The sequence below is a fragment of the Nematolebias whitei genome, chromosome 11, assembly GCF_014905685.2.
Source record: "Nematolebias whitei isolate Nwh7 chromosome 11, NemWhi1, whole genome shotgun sequence".
Lineage (NCBI taxonomy): Eukaryota > Metazoa > Chordata > Actinopteri > Cyprinodontiformes > Rivulidae > Nematolebias > Nematolebias whitei.
Window position 1 is genome coordinate 28,358,822 of NC_056508.1, and position 17,809 is coordinate 28,376,630.

The following is a 17,809-nucleotide window of genomic DNA, read 5'->3' on the forward strand; positions in this document are numbered from 1 at the left end:
TGGCGGCAGTGCTCGAAAACCTGACCGCCGACATCCTGGAGCTGGTGAGAAACTCTGCTCGTGAGGAGCTCTGCAGACTGCTAGGAGGAGTGACCATCACTCAGGGAGGAATTCTGTCTGGCATTCGGGCAATCCTGCTGCCCAGGAGGACCGAGCGGCCCGCCGGATCTGACAGCAAGCTGGGTCTGGGTGGACGGATTGATATCTGTGGCCAGATTCTTTGGCTTCACTGCAGGAGATCCTTCCTGCCCACTGCTATCAGCATCTATAACAACTCTTGAATGAAACCAGGATGATGAGCTACGACAACACTTAAATTCCCTCTGGGATTAATAAAGTATTTTTGAATTTGAACGTGGCGTCATCATGTATGTATGTCATATATGCCATATATCATGTATGCCACTACCTTACCATCATAATTCAATTAATCTCAATACTCACTACCTGTGCAATAACCTGTCACACAACCTGTGTAGTTTATGTTAGTTACGTGTAATACATATCATGCATTTTAGCGTAAATTACTACATGTGAAATACTTTATACAACTCCATCCTACTTGCACTGTTATATTCTACTATGTTGTTGTTTACTATATTTATTTTGGACCTTGTAAATATTATATTTCTTTTTCACTTTTTGGTACATTATTTTGTACCCTTATTTTTAGCTTTAGTATTTATTTTTGTTTGTTTATTTGTTTGTAGCGAGTCAAATTGTTCTCATCTTGAATATTTCATTGGACTGTTGACCCTGTGTTAACCTGCTTATGGCAAATAAACAGCACAGCACAGCACAACACAACACAACACAACACAACACAACACAACACAACACAACACAACACAGCACAGCACAGCACAGCACAGCACAGCACAACACTGTAGACATTTAGTTGCTGCTCATCTTGTCAGGCTTGAATTGGAGACGTTATAGCAGGAAATCTTCTCAGTGAAACAGGGGTCTTTCTATATGTGGTGCTGTGTACCACATACTGTAAGTCAAAACATTATCTAGTTTGGTACGTCCTGCAGTTGTTGCTTAATGTCGATCTTATCTCAGTCATTGCTATAAGTTCAGTTCAGTTTTTTTTTTTTTTAATTAATAAAAAAAAATGTATATATATATATTTATTTATCTCTGCCTTTTTCTTCAGATTGAGAACCTGTTGGAACAGTTGAGAGATAAGGAAAAACAGCTCGCTGGACTGAGAGAGAGGGTTCATGGCCTTCAAACGGACTCCAGCAACACAGACACGGCACTGGCAACACTGGAAGAGGCTTTATCAGAAAAGGTACAAAGGGTGGGGTGAAGACAATGCACTAATGCATTTTTAATAATAATAAAATTACTTTTTGAAACTTGAGAGAAAGTGTTTAACGTCAGAATAATAGGGTTTAACGATGTGAGATTTTTAGTTTTTTCCCCATACAGGCAAACCTATCCTTCAGATCTGGCTTCCTCACGATGAGTGCTTTGCTGTATCTCATAGCTTTAATTTATTGACACAAGCTCCTAATTTATAGAACATTGGCCACACTAGCTGCACTAAATGTACAGCTGTACATGTACTAGTTTTGAACCACTCTGGCACGAGTGGGCAGGGAGAGGGTGGGCCCCGGAGGCCATCTTATCAGCAGCAAACTGTTTTTTTTTGTTTTAATGGAAGTGTGCTTTCTGTGGTACTCAGTTTGTTTGGTGGCTCCTCATATTGAAGAAGTCCTTCAGATGAAGGATGAAACGTCTCCAAAAAAAAAAAAGAAAGAAACCATCCAGATGACCTCTGAATATTGTTGGATTTTTACCTGGATTAATGAGCATGAACTTTGGTGTGCAAGATGCGGTTCTGTCTGAAGAGGCGGTGGCAGTAAGGAGATCCAATACTGACAGAGGATTAGTACAGTGCTGAATGTAGGGAGGGAATGATCTATAAGAGAGTAGAAGGGTGTACAAGTTTGGAAGGGACGACAAATGGAATGATGGAAAACAACATAGGAGACACAGGCTTTATGTAGGGATGTAATTAATGGAGGGAGAGGTTGAGGTATGTAAAGGGTGGAGGGAGGGTAAAAAATAATGAGTTTCTACAAAGACAATGGAAACAGAGCTGGTCAGAAAAAAAAAATTCAACGCAGATTTAATGTGTTAAGTATAATTTTGTTTATGTGTATCTTTCTGCTGTAGATAATAACAGGAAACTAGGAACTTAGGATTTTTGGTATGGTATGGTATATAGTTTATTCATTTTAAAAAAGTACAAAACAATTCCATAACAATATAAAAAAAGATACAAAAGATTTAAAATGAAAGGCAGCAGAAAGAAGAAAAAATCTTATTATATCTGCCCCTTTTTACAAACAATTATTTCAGACATAATAATCTTCAAGTAACAGTACAAAATGAATAATTTTCTAATTTATCTAATTCTAATACAAAACACACACTAAGCTACTTCATATATACTTTTTTAACAATTCAGTTTTGATTTTTTTCTTAAATGTGCACATTGACTTGGCATTTTTCACATCACTCTCTAGACCATTCCACAATCCAACTCCTTGGATTGAGGTAGACCTTCCCTTCAGACTAGTTCTGAATTTTGGTTTGACAAATATCTCTATCCTATCTCTATTTTTAACTTCATATTGAAAATAAAACAAGAACAACGTTGTTGCCTGCCAACTTCCATGTCAAATATTAAACTACAATCAACTTATGTTGATAAATAACAAAGTCAGCACTACTTTGGTCAAGTTTTTATCTCATGATGATGAATGTTATTATTGTAAGTAAAAGTTCTCAGGTTTTACCCTCTCGTGTTGTTCCCATTTCTGACAGAATTGAGGTATTATATTGTTTTAACACGCATTTTATATCTTCAGGTTCTTTGTTTGACTCTATGGTTTCTGTTTCTTCAAAACCCTGTATAGATCTTCCAATATACACAAGTCTGCCATTTAACTTTTTACACTTCTCCTTCCAGGAAGTTCAAAAAGGCCTTAAAGGTTTAGATCATAGAAAATCTTCTGGTCCTGATTTAATTGAAGCATATTTTTTAAATTGACAGCTGATTTTTTTTAGCTGAGCCTCTTGCATTCCTTTTTAATCTTCCAGTGAAAAAGAATGAAACTCCCGTTGTATGGAAGACAGCTTTTATTCTGAACTTATTAAAGGGCGGTGAGCCAACAATGTTAAATAACTATTGACCAATACCATCTATCAGTTTTGCATAAAATTCTTGAAGGTCTTGTGATTGAGCAATTACCCGTAAGCATTTTTACATTTTAATACTATTTTAGCAGAATATCTGTCAGACTTTAGAAAAAAAATCATAGCACAATTACACCTGCATTTCATGTTGTAAACTACATTCTTGTGGCGCTTGATAAGAAACAACACTGTGCATCACTCTTTATAGATTTCTCTTTATATATTTGTCTAGACACTTTAATGTTTCTGTCTGCACCTGACCTGTTTTAGAACTTAATTTCTGGTATTTTTATATTCTCTGTTATTTTTATATTCTCTCTTATTTTTGATATCTTGTGTTATTCTTTTGTACTGAAACGCTGGCACAACAATTTCCTGCAAAACGTCTTCTGTTACAAATAATGTCCAGTTGTTTTTGTATTGAACGTTTTTTGAATTTTATCATGTCCTGGATGACTGAGAATCTTCACCAGCATCTTCCTGTGAGATCAATAAAGTTCTATCTTATCTTATCTTATCTTATCTTATCTTATCTTAAATCATCTTATCTTATCATCTTATTTTTTTCTTATCTTAAATCATTTGAAACAGTTGAATATGAAATTTCAAAATTTGGACTTCTGCATTCTGAGCGTTCAGAAAAACCATCTTGGTTGCTTGGTTCACAAATTACCTCAACAACAGAACTTGAATCAGGAGCTAATGGGTAGTTAACCAGTACTTACTGGGGAACACACAGCCAAGCATTATTAGGGGTTGAAACGTTTCGCCTTCGGTCTGGAAGGCTTCATCAGTCAAGGAAACACACAACAAAACGTTTCAGCACAAAAAAAAAAAAAGAATCTGTCCAGATGACCTGACTGAAAAATGTTGGATTGTATACCTGGATTATTGAGCATGGACTTTGTTGTTTACTCATTTGCTCCTGATGTATTTCTCTTTGGTTTCCATGTTAACTATCCATTAGTTCCTGATAAGTTCCTCTTAGTTTCCCAGGTAACTAACCAGTAGTCCCCTAATAAGGCTTTGCTGTGTGTTCCCCAATAAGTACTGGTTAACAACTCATTAGCACCTGATTCATTCCTCTTTGGTTTCCTTGGTAACTATCCATTGGTTCCTGATTAGTTCCTCTTAGTTTCCCAGGTAACTAACCAGTAGTCCCCTAATAAGGCTTGGCATTGTGTTCCCCAGTAAGTACTGGTTAACTACCCATTAGTTCCTGATTTGTTCCTGTTTTGTTCCTGAGGCGTTCCCTAGTAGTTAATCCAATTTTGTGTACCTTATTGTAAAGTGTTTCCAATTTTTGCATTGTACGTGCAATGTCTGCATAGCTTTAGCAAATGCTCAACAATCAGTGTGACCATCTGCTGAGTTATGAGGCCCAGATGATGTAAAGGTTTTCATTTGTATCTGTCCATGAAATTACACAAGGTTTTTTCCTCAGGTTGTTTTTGTGCAGCCCAAGATTGTGCGAGCCCAATAACACATGTGCAATGAGAAAACTCCTATTTACCATTTATCAAAGATAAAATAATCAAAGAAGATTGCAAGCATGACAACACATAGAACAAGAAGAAGAAGAAGGCTTCTCTTTTTCCACTCAGACAGTTGACAAACAGCATATTATCACCACCTTGTGAACTTGGCTGTAGACATTTAAGTTGAACACCATGATGCAGTCGACCCAAAAGCAGTTGGAATGCAAGCTTGCACCCGTCAACAGCCTTTCACACAAGCCTTTAGAGAGAGTTCTCAGTTGCAGAGAGGAGATAGTTGATTCTGTTTTTACTGTTTCACTGCCAGAATGGTCCAGGTACACAATCCTTTCAGAAAATCTGTTCCAAGGAGTTTAAAGAAATCAACAGACTATTCTGACAGTCAAATATTTTGAGTGCAGGGTTTACGATAATGAAGTCTTGTTGTGGTCAACCACACTAACAGTTGCTTTTTATAACAAGTACAACAAACAGTGCTGCATGTTTCAGTTTGCATTACTGCAGACAATGACGATTTCCATGCTGGAGAGCTGCCTTCAGATTCGATGTGATGCAAATAGACCTACGCCACATGGATGCATGGATGTTGGGATGGGAAGGTGTTATCTGAAATAATCATTCTGGTGTTTTTCTGGTAACAGATCTCTATAAAACTTTGCCTTAACGTTACAGAGCCAAGTTTTACTGAGTGAAACCTGAATAATTTGACTTTAGACAAGAACCTGGACTACTTATGCAAATATATCAATTTATTTATTTATTTTTTAATAAAACATCTTTGTGTGAGTTAGTTCACTGTGGTGAACTCTGAGGAATGGAGCAGCCAAAAGAAGAAAAAGAAAGAAAAAAAAGTTTAAAAGATATTTAAACTACTAATATAGATATAGTGCCTTTACAGCCAACCAAGATACTTGCAGCACTTGACAGCAAAATCTGTGTCCTCACTTACCCATCGATACACACGTTCACACAGCACTCTGCAACATCACTACAAAGCTAATCTGAATGTTTCATTGTATAGAGCCTTATCTGTGCTTTAGATCACATTCATACACCCGTGGGGAACATCGAAGGATGGAATTTATGAGTTTAATGCCTTGCCAAAAAGCACTTCAACAAGTGACAGCATAAGAATCAAACCTTTGGCTTTCTCATTGAAGAATGACTGCTTTAACCACAGCCACCCAATTACTCTTGCGCTTTCTAATGAAGACTTGATTGAACTTGGGGTTGATGTGATGTTATACTGTCCTATCTTTGAAAAAACATAAACTTTTAAACCTCAATCTGACTCGCTTGATGTAAGCAAGACCTAATTTTTCTTAGCTATGTTGCATGTTTTTTATGCAGTCTACAAAGATGATTCTTAAATTATAGGCATTTTTAAAAATTAAACATTTAGTTTGCAAACTCAAAGACAAATGCTGGTTTAAATTTTATTGGCAAAAAGTAAGTGCGGTAGAAGAGATCCCAGATGAGGCAGATGTTAACATCCATCTTTAGAGTGCGCTTGCCAGTGGAGGCTTCATTTTTATTTTTATTTCTTTACTTTTCCTGACTGGCACTCGCAGTAAAAATGTTCATATTTATGTATTTGGAGATCTTGATGGATGTTTTCATTAGTCATGTTTTGCATGTAACCCAGTCCATTAAAACTGATAACGAAAAAAAAAAAACTTGTTACAAAACTTATCAAGTGAACTTACACTCAATCTATATTGTATTTTGAAAATATTAATCTTCAACAAGACAGTTAGATCCATATAAGAGTAGTTAAATCTCAGAAAAAATATAAATTTGATCTCTGGTTTAAACTGGAAAATTAAATGATCTCTGTAACAATAAGATGCAAGATTTTTTTTTTTCTTCAGATTTTAAGTACCGGAAGTCTTGGAGCTTACCATAAGCTTACCATATTTTTCAGACTATAAGGCGCACCAGATTATAAGGTGCATTAAATGAAACAAAACAGTCAGATAAGTCAAATTTTATTCAGTTCATTCACAATAAGTGATAAATGGTAAACGGACTACTTATAAAGCACCTTTCTATCTTATCAAGACACTCAAGGAGCTTTACATTACAAGCTGTGCCCTCATTTACCCATTCATAGTGTTGTAGTCAAGACCACCTAACCCGAGACCAAGTCAAGACCAAGACCAGCTTGTGTACCGAGACAAGACCAAGACTTTTGGGGCCCCAGACCAAGTCAAGACCAAGACCTCAAGTCTTGGATTCAATCTTTTCACAGATTTTCCGTACCGGCTTACTTTCACCCCTGGTTGCGACATTACGTTCTATTGTCTGTATTGTTCCGTTGGTACAGAACCACACGTGAGTGAAAGGGAGTGGGCGTGACAGCGGTAACAAAAACACGTATTTAGCAACGAGTCACGTTATCGCTTGGATTTGAATCAGTACGTTTTGCATCCAATAAAAACAAGGATGTTGACAAATAAACTGGACAATATTCTGGCAATTTAGTGATAGTTCCACAGTTGTGGTCTTGACTGGTTTTGAAATAAAAACCAGAGTCCTCAATGTCTGAGACCGAGACAAGAACGAGATCAAATGCGGTTGAGTCCAAAACAAGACCAAGACCATCAAAAAGTGCTCTTGAGACAAGATCAAGACCGGTCTCGAGTACTACAACACTACCCATTCATACAGCACTCTATATCTTTATTCTCTACAAAGCTAATTGAACAAATAATTCTAAAGAGACTAATTGGTGCTTTATCACATTCAAACACCGATGGGACACACATCAGAGGCGGTGAGGGGTTCAGTGTCTTGCCCAGGGACACTTCGGCATGTGACTGGTGGATTCGAACCCTCAACTCTTGAATTGGAGAATGACTGCTCTAACCACTCAGCCACAGTCGCCCGATTTTATGTGGTACATCTGAACAATGCTGACAGATGTACAGTACCATATAAAATCGGTTCAAGGTCAGTAAGCACAACCAGAATTAATACATAAGGCACACAGGATTATAAGGCTCACTGTCGATTTTTGAAAAAAATTAAAGGATTTTATGTGCACCTTATAGTCCGAAAAATACAGTAAGCTATTCTGTGATAAAATTTATGTTTTTACTACTGGATTACTCTGGTTTATATTGATTCTTTGTAATGTATACAGTTTTATAAAGTTAAACTACAAGAAAACGATCAGTGAAATCCAAAATCATTAGCGCTGCGTTCACAGAAGTATGTTTGGCAATAGATTCGACGTTGGCTAACTTGTTTTGCACTGTATAGATGTTTTCACTTACAGTGGTCTTTTATCACCTAAAATTTGTTTGCTTTGCCGATAGACTTTGAAACGAAAAGCCTTACGGCACAAATAACTGTAAATCCCTTCTCTGCATTAGACCATCTGTTTACCCAGAAACCACTTCTGATGCAGTCGACATACAATTTAGCTGTGATGAGGAGAATGTTGGCAAGCTTTTTAGATTTTGTGGTCAGCGCAGGGTGTGTGTAATGTGTTTACAAGGGTGAGAGTGTGTGTTGCTAATCACAAACTCTGTCACAAAGCTGCTCTTGGAGCCAGTCGCTGGCCACAGCGCTGTGGTTCTAATTAACAGGCGGGGGCATTGTGTTTATGCTCTTTCGAGTATGTGTGTTTACTGTGTGTGTCTGTCTGCGAGGTTATATTTGCTGTGGTTTTTGTATATGGTTCTCATTGAGGTGTCTGATAGAGGCTGGCTTTATTATTATTACATTCTGTTCTCTTTCTCTGAGATTTATCCTAATTTGGGGGGAACACCCAGAACTTGTTAGCCAAGTGGTCTTTCTTGCCTGCTTTGCGGGGCCGTGCCAAGCCTTGTTAGTGAATGTTTTTGTCCAGTAATCTCAAGATTTAAACCTGCCAATCATGCAGCGGTGCCACATCACAAGGCCACTGCTGCACTGAAATCTGAGCCTAAATAAACACCTGAATAAATACCTTAGTAATCACTTCAGTCCTCATCTAAATGCCCCCCCCCCCCCAAACACACACACACACACCAGGTTAATTGGTAAGCGATGTGAAGCTGTTAGTTGTCTATAGACCTGTCCAGTTTATTCACAATCAATTTGTGTGTGTCTCTCAACATTTTTCTTCCTTTATCCTCCTCCCTGAGTTGTACTTGGCTCTGATCTCCTCACATGGCTTCTATTATTTGAGCTAGTATTATTTATGATTTGCATTTTGTCATTGTCTTTCGCTGCACTTTGCAAAGATCTCTGCTGATCTTTTTCAGTCAGGTGAACAGTTTCAGTGATGATATAGAATAATTAAAACAAAGTCCATGCTCAATAATCCAGGTATAAAATCGAAAATAATAGAAAATAAAAGAATTGTTTTTCACAGCCCAAACGATAGTGCAAAACTAAATCTTGGAGATATATATTCCAAATCTTGTTACCAAGTTTTAATGCAGAATGTAAAATATCTGTACTCACATCAACTGTGATCTCTCATTCTCAGGAACGAGTGATAGAGAACCTCCGGGAGCAAAAGGAACGAGAAGACAGGGTTCGTTTTGAAGAGCTGGAGCAGATGAGGAAAGAGAACCAGGAATTAAGGGACAAACTGGCAGCTCTGCAACCCCCAAAACCATTACAAAGCCAGGTCACTAACCCCATCACAACCCAGAAATCTGATGGAGAGGTCAGTATAAACTGATTTTGGTTTAATACAGATTTAGTAATGTGTATATTATTCATGCATTATATTATTAATATAGCTTATGTTGAGTACTTTTGAAAAATCACAACAAATTGTACATTTAGCTTAAAATATCTAAATTAAGTTTATTTCAAAGTGTATTTTTTACGTGCACACTGTGCATGTAAAAAAAAAAAAAACAACAACTTGCTAACTCAGTGCGTGTGTAGACTGCAGTCATCAAAGCTTTGCATTCAGTGAACTCTGCAGGGTTTGGAGTCCTTTTGTACCCTGTATTTTACATAGCTTACATCTACAGTAACAGTAATTGCACTTTTTTTTTACCTCCCTGGGAGCATTCATAATATTAACAATTCCCTAGTAAAAAAAGTCTGCCTGCACTGTCTCAGAAACTGAAGGGATGAATTACAAGCGAGTGATTTACAGACGTCTAAGATCCTTCTTTTCCCATTTTACATCCAAGGCTGCCTTTTCTCTCTCGTTTTCCCCCCCAAACTTACAAGCCAGCACAGACTCTGGACCTGCCAGAATTTACGAGACTGTTTTCTTTTACAGCCATAAAAAATGTACACACAGCTCATTTCTGTGAAATGATATCTTGTTGGATATTGCTGTAGCACCACATGAAAGCAGCAGCAGCTTAGTTACTCTGCAGCAAACAAATTCACACTCTGACAGAAGTGTTGCCATAATTTGACTGTTATGCATGCTCTGCAGCAATCAGACCTGCTCTGTAAACGTACAGATCTACAAAAAAGCAGATGATGTTTGTATATGTGAGTGGTTCTCTCTTTGCCTGTGCACGCCTGGCGGCACAAAAACAGCTGTTGATCTGCAAGTGCATGTTTTTCTGTTGATGCGTTCAAGTGGAGAGGTGAGTTTGATCTTTGTGTTGCAGGAGCCAGAGAGCACCTCTTAAATGAAAACACTGGCAGCCATGTTGCTTGAAGGTTGATTCTACTATTGAAGCCACAAGATATAGCTTAGAGATCATTTCTGAAAACAACAGTCAATGTGAGAGTTGTCTCGCTTAAAGTTACAAATGTTTTAAGACCAGATGGACTCGGATACTTCTTCACTGCTACTTTTTAAGGCCTTGCCATTCCCACACAGAGCTTAATTTGTAAACCGATCAACGCCGGAATGCAAATAGTGGGCCGACTGGGGGTGGGGGGGATGTGGGGGTGTCTGGGGGTCCTCCCCAAGAAAATTTAGAATAAAGTAGATGCAATTTCCTGCATTTTGGTGCATTTTAACGGGTTGTTAAATGTCTATGTTTACCCACATTTGTAAACACTCCGCTTCTGTTAAGCACCCCCCCCACCCATTACTTGATGGTTCCGAGCCGTATTTTCTCAGCTGAATTCACTATCCGACTCCACATGTAAAGCCTCCAGGCACTCACCCCCACCACTCTTTTAGGGGCTGAGATTATTTAAGGGTAGAGACGGAAATGCTTACTTGAAGAGGCAGCTCGTGTGATATTAAGAAGCTCATAAGTGGCTGTTGTGTTTAAAATTAGTGTTTATATACTGTACATGTTTTTTTTTTTCTTCAGTTTACATATCCAATATAAGTTTTATTTGTTCATAACTTTATTATTAGTAAGCCCGAGAGTTACTGGATCCAAACAAACATTTACCGGAACACACCCTGTCAAAATAAGAAAGTTCCTGCATCCTGTTCTGGCAGGATCCGGCTCAAATTAAGCCCTGACCCCACACCTTTACACACAACATTAGTAGGATTGAGAGTGTAGATACCAACACTCACAGCTAATTCATCTTGACCATGATGCTTATAAAGGCATTAAACGCTGAGGACAGATTCTGACTTTTAGTACTGGTAGTTAACAATCAAAGAAACAAAATAACACTTGAACATATATATGAACAATAACTTTCAACATATCCTGATGCATGCTCAATAATCCAGGTAGAAAAATCCAAAAAAGTTAAATCTGGTCCTCTGGACATTCCAAAAAAACCCAAAAAAACAAATCTTTGGTTTTTTTTTGAATGTCCAGAGGACCAGATTTAACTTTTTTGGAAATAACTTTCAACGTTCACACTTAACGCAATCAGTAAAGACTTGGATGTTACTGCTTTCAATGATGTTGTTTTACATTATCAGAATAAATCACTTGTTTATTTTTGCTTTGATGAAAAGGAGAACAGTAGTAAAGTTTGCACATGTTATCAAATTATTCAATCTATATGAATGTTCTTAAGAGTCGATCATAGGACAAACTAAAGAAAGTTGCATTGGTGTCAGACAGTTTGCTCTCTGTACTCAGACAGTTGGTTTTGGTTTTACAGTAGCTCTGTGGTCAGTGCCGCAGTCTTGTAATCCTGAGACTGCAGGTTCGAGCCCAGGTCGCATCAGGAAGCACATCTGGAATAAGACTATTACCAAATCTTTAATGTGAGTTTGCTCGCTGTGGTGACCTTTGCAGAAGGGAGCAGCTGAAAGAACTGATGGTTTGTTTGAAATTATTGGTGTTGTTTTTTTTGTCTCCTGACAGCTAAACATGTGCGGCTTGCTTTTTACTGCAGACCAAAGTTTAAAAGTTTACTCTTCATAGTCTTTCTTTTTATTTGCTTTCATTTGTTTTCCTTCGGTCACAGATGTTCCTGCCCAGTTTAAATAATTTATTACCTGCAATAATTCCTTTAAAAGGAAGTGATGACACATAAACCAAAAACCATCATATACAATGTTTTTCAGCATTTATTTTGAAAAACACTGAACAGTTGTCAAATTTCAGGTGAAACTCAAACAAATGTGGTTCAGTCATTTTATGTTTGCCACTTCAAAAACCTTATTAACCCAAATTTCTTTGTACTCAGGTGCAATAACAATACAGATCTATCCTATTCTATATTGTATTCTTATTTTGAACTGATTTGTTATTTAATATTTTATTATTTGAAATAACTTGGATGTTTACAGGTTTAACCGGTTTAGTTTTTCAAAAGCACACCACGATACAGTTTTTACATCTGAAAAAAACCCACTTTGCTACTTTTATTAGTTCATTGTTCAACTGTTGGATAACAAAACAACTACACATCTTTTGATTGTGTGCCATTATATATAAACAGCTAATCTGGTATTGTGCAAAAGTGTTTTATCAAAATGCTTTTGAATGAAAAGAAAAAAATGTGGACTAAAACGAAAGCATTGCACACAGTTTGAGATTACCGGTAGTATCTTTTTAGTGCAGCCGTTGCTGCTTTGCAGGTAGTTTAAAAAAGTTTTCACATCCAAGAAAATCAAGTCAAGTCGAGTCAGATTTATTTATAGAGCACATTTAAAACAGAAACTGTTACCAAAGTGCTTAACAAAAATATCACAACATCAAATAAAAAGTAGCAAGATATATTTACAGCACATGGAATAAAAAATATAAAAACTGAAAACATAATTAGAAACAATGAAATACTAAATCAGATCACATTGTGTCAAAAGTCATGGAAATAGTAACAAAAAGCATAAACTCAGTCAGAAAGAATGAAATACTAAATCAGATCCGAGGAACTTGTGTTAAATAGGAATAATAACAAAAGCATAAACAAAATCAGCATCAATGAAAAACTAAATCTAAATCCAATCAAAGTAGGGAAGATAAAAAAAGAATCCAAAGTACAATATTTAAACAATACCACGATGTCTAAATTATTTTTATATAACTGTTATATACAATTTTCCCACAAGACCTAGTAAGAAAATTTTATTTTGTATCTTTGTCTACAGACTCCATATGAAGTTATTATGGTTTGATAATGAATGATTATGAAAGGACTGAAACATGAGTTTAGATGAGGTTTGGCTTGTTGCAGATCTTAGACGGCACGGATCTGATTTGCCTCCTACAGTTTGTGTTACACTCAGCGTGTCTACTCTCTACATCTACAGATGTTTTCATTATTGACTCAGACAAGCCAGCGGTGCTTTTTTTTTCTTTACCTCATTGCTTTGTTGACTACACTACATCCTTTTCCGGTTTCCATAAAACAGGATGTGTTGATCTTAAGTTTATTAAAGGACTTCTGAAACTAAACATCAGCACTTCAAAGGAGAAAACAGCTCAGAGAAGAAAGTGATCTTTTTATAAAGGGTTGGGAAAAATCAGCTCCTTAGCCTAAATGTTCCCCATTATTTAAAATACAATTTATTTTTTAACCATGCAAATATCCTATGATCATAACATTTCATAGTTATGTTCCTTTAAAAGAAGTACATAGTCAGCACACACTTTGCTGACTACGTTTTTAAAATATTTTGAAAAATTTACACTCGAGATTTGCACTAATGCTAACAATTTTGAAATACACTTTAAATCTAACTGTACCTGGGTGACTTTTTCCCCATTATGATGTATCATAAATTCCTGTTGGACCTGCGGTCCTGTCCTCTGCTTTCTTCTTGCTTGCTTTATTCATAAAAAAAAAAAAAAAACATATTTCAACTTACACCCAATGCACTTAGAGTTGCCTTAATGTTTAAAGGTGCAGTGTGGAGGTGATATAGTGAGGACAAGGTAAATAATTATTAATATCCTTTATTCATTTTTGTTTGCTTTATCACAAAACTTAATTGCCTTTACCGTTGTAACGGTTTATTTTTTTAAACAAAGATGAGTAAACAGATTTACGCACACAATATCAACTGTATGCTTTTAAGTGTTTGCAAAGCTGCTTGCATCTGCTGCTCATGTGTGAAAGACAAGTAGAGAAGTGTTTGAGTCTACAGTAACAAGAGCTGCGGCTCCGTTCAGGAAGGTCTGTCAGTCAGTCACTTGATCGTCGAGCGGTCAGAACAACATATGCAGATGAAGAATGCTTTAGCATCATAAGCAGATCCAATATACACACATTGTAACATTTTTCTTTCACTTATATTTGATCAAAGAAGTGTAAACACCTGAAGTGGACCAGTCCCAGTGGCTCTCTGGAACCAGTGTTGCCAGGTGTACGATAATTATCGTATTTGTATGACAATTTTGCCCTCTGTACGATGTACGATCAGTAATTCCAAAAAAAGGCTAAATATATGATAATTTGACCATTCCGTGAATGTGTGGTTGTAATCGGTTGTCATCAGCCTCTCGCAACTGTCTGTCGGAGTTTTTTTGTGAACCCTAAAGGCATCTGTGGCCGCAAACAGATGCACGATTGGCTGGAAATTCCAGTCAATCGTGCTTTTCTAAATGTGACCTACGAGTGACGTGTGTGCGTTAGCATGAGAACAACGGCCATGATTGGCTGAATAGTCCACTGCGCCCGCCCCATGAGTGAGGAAAAGAAAAAAAAGAAAAGAAGAAGAAGCAGAGCTGGTCTGGAAGCGGACCCATCACTACTATAGTGCATTAATAGATTTGTTATTTTGGTTATGACGGGTGTACGATAATTTCCCATAAAATACGATAATTTTATGTCTCTAGTACAATAATCCTACATTTCTCACCTGGCAACACTGTCTGGAACTGGGAGTCGTTAATCCTTAGTCTCTGTAGTTTGGGAAAGCACATGTCGTTTTTCAGTGAAGTAAAAGAATTGGCTAAATTAGGTTAGGGTAAATTTATAATTATTATATACAACTGTTGTATGCAAATGTATGTGAGAACCCGAGTTTGTCTCAAGTTCTTTCTTTAAATTCTTGTGTTTATGTTCCTGTGAGTCCTGTCTTCTCCAGTGTATATTTTTCCTTTATGTGCCAGCTCCTTGCTTCACCTGCTCCCAATCCCAATCAACCCAGGTGTTTGTCATTATGTCTCATTAGGGTCCCTTTAAATTCAGTGTCTTTATGTTTTCTGCTTGTCCGTGCATTGCGCTTCCCATAACCGTTCACGCTTTGCGTCTCCTCGTGATCTCTATTCTCGTAAGTTTTGCTGCCACGTCAGCCTTTTTGTTTTAGCTTGTTAATTCATTAGTTTCTTTACTTTTACTCCCTGAGCTCCCCGTGTCTCTCTGCACTTGGGTTTACAATACTCAGATCAAGATAATGCCACATTTAAGCCAGTGGTGTAGTCTGTGATACGCGGGCATACAGAGTATATCAAAGGTTAAGAATTTCAATATACCCATTTAAATTAGGCACGTGCCAATGATATGTTAAATGGCAGTTAAACACTTCCGTAACAATCTATTGGTATGTGCTTGTTTATTACAGTCACTTATTCAGCAAATTATTGTATAATTGATACTTCTGTACTTACTACTTAATACTTGAATATGTTTTGCTTTGACACTGTGTTATAAATTCTATAACATGTTTTTAATACAAAGGCAACTGCTGTACAAAGTTTGTTGTACAAAGTTTGTTATACATTTATTCAAGTATAAGCATCAGAGAAATTTGGAAATGTTCCGTATGCTTAAAAATCTAAATAAATTGACAGTTACATTGTACTAACCAGTATACTTTGGTTTCTAAGCACAGTATACGAACTGTAAAGTTAATTTTACTATGGACATTAGACATTCACGCTCCGTGGCTTCAACGGTGTCCAACGTCCAAAATAAAACCAACTTTGCCGCGGTATAAAGCTTAAGTTAAACAGCAGAACTTGAGCTACCGGGTGATTCATGTTTTGCAGTTTGCATTAGCTTTTAGTGAAGAAAGGCTGTAATGTATCAGTAATAAAATAATAACATACATTACAGTGCACATTTTAATGTCCTTTATGTATGTAATTTTAGACTCCTAATTGTTTTATTGATGAAAATACCAATATTTTTTACATTTTAAAATTGTTTGCACTTAAATAAATCGTTTTGGGATGGAAAACCAAAAGGTCAGACAAAGAAAAGTTTTTTTTCTCGAGTGTTATTGTTTGGGGTTACTTGAGGAAATGAGTGGAAGTTAAGGTTATGTCTTCTGAAGTGACTGAAAAGCAACTTTGTGTGTATAAGTGTTTGTGCACATTAACTTGATGATGTTTAAATGAGTGGCCTCAGCTGTCTCGACAAGTTACACAATCTTCACAAACACAGTAAACAAAAAGAGGTAAATTGTGGGGACGTCAAGAGAAAGATAATTCTAGGTTAGAAGGTACCTCTGGGATATTTTTCACTGAGAAGGATCAGTTCAGTTGTATATATAAAAAAAAGAAGAACCAAAACAGAAAAAAAAAAAAAAAAAAAGAAACTGTGATGTGTGGTATTCTCATAAAATCACAGCCAAACATGAGGAGTCAGTCATTTAAAATTGATAATGACTGAACTCCACAAACTTCATATAAAAACGCCCCTTGGAGGCAAACGATTGAAGCAAACCACAGAAAAAAAACGGCATCTGTGGGGGCAGTGTGTGTATGTCTCTGTGTGTGTGTGTGTGGGGGGGGGGGGGGGTAGTATCTTACAACAATTTATTCTTACAGTATGCAAAAGATATATTGTAATTTTTAATTTAGATTTTAATGAAACTTTTCTATATTAACTTTTAGATGCAACACAAAGTAGATGGGCTTCCAGCAATCAGCCCCACGGTAGGTCATTCTATTATTTATGGTCATTTAATTTTTGTCTGCATGCTACATTTACCATTATGAGGTAATGCAACAGTACTTCGAACAGTGACCTTTATTATAGCTCAGGTATTGTAGTTATTTTTCAAATACAGTGATCCCTCACTATACTGTGGTTCACTTTTTGCAGCGTCACTATCGTGGGCTTTTTAAACCCAGTTTTTTATATTGTGTGTACTGTACATGCTGTGCACAATTGTACATTCATCTTATCATCATCATCTTCATCACGACCGCCACAGTGGAGCATATAAAGCATATGAAGTGTTTATAAGAGAGTGGGAATGGGTATTAAGAGTGTGGGAAGGGTTAATAAAGTCTTAAGTATATACAAATAATAAAATAAATATAACACTGCTTCTTCACAGATTTTCACCAACCGTGGGGTTTTCTGGAACGTAACCCCCACGATGGGTGCGGGATCACTTTAAATCACCCTGCCAAGTCAAATGATCTAAAAATAATCTGTTGTTAAGGAGCAATTGTTAAGAATATGTAAAGAAAAACTCAGAATAAGTTAGCTTTTTTTTTATGCTGGCACTCAATATGGAAGTCAGACTATGATTAAAAAAAACATAACACCAGAAGCAATTTTTACATGAAGTATGATGCATCTTCAGTTTTCATGTTGTACAATGAACAATGCTTGTGTAGAAGGTTTGTTTGTTGTGTTGCCACTGACACCAAGTAGGAATAGTATTACAAGTAGTAAGTAATAGTTTATTTTAATCTATCTATCTATCTATCTATCTATCTATCTATCTATCTATCTATCTATCTATCTATCTATCTATCTATCTATCTATCTATCTATCTATCTATCTATCTATCTATCTATCTATCTATCTGTCTGTCTGTCTGTCTGTCTGTCTGTCTGTCTGTCTGTCT

General features: G+C 36.7%; 1 protein-coding gene across 1 annotated transcript in view; it reads left to right on the forward strand.

Moving 5' to 3' along the window:
* LOC119417587 (ERC protein 2) overlaps positions 1–17,809 on the forward strand; it is a 139,736-nt gene that overhangs the window by 53,054 nt on the left and 68,873 nt on the right. The window contains exons 7-9 of the mRNA XM_037684828.1: positions 1,160–1,297; positions 9,190–9,372; positions 16,841–16,882. Coding sequence (XP_037540756.1) covers positions 1,160–1,297; positions 9,190–9,372; positions 16,841–16,882 — 363 coding nt within the window. The remainder of the gene's footprint in view (positions 1–1,159; positions 1,298–9,189; positions 9,373–16,840; positions 16,883–17,809) is intronic.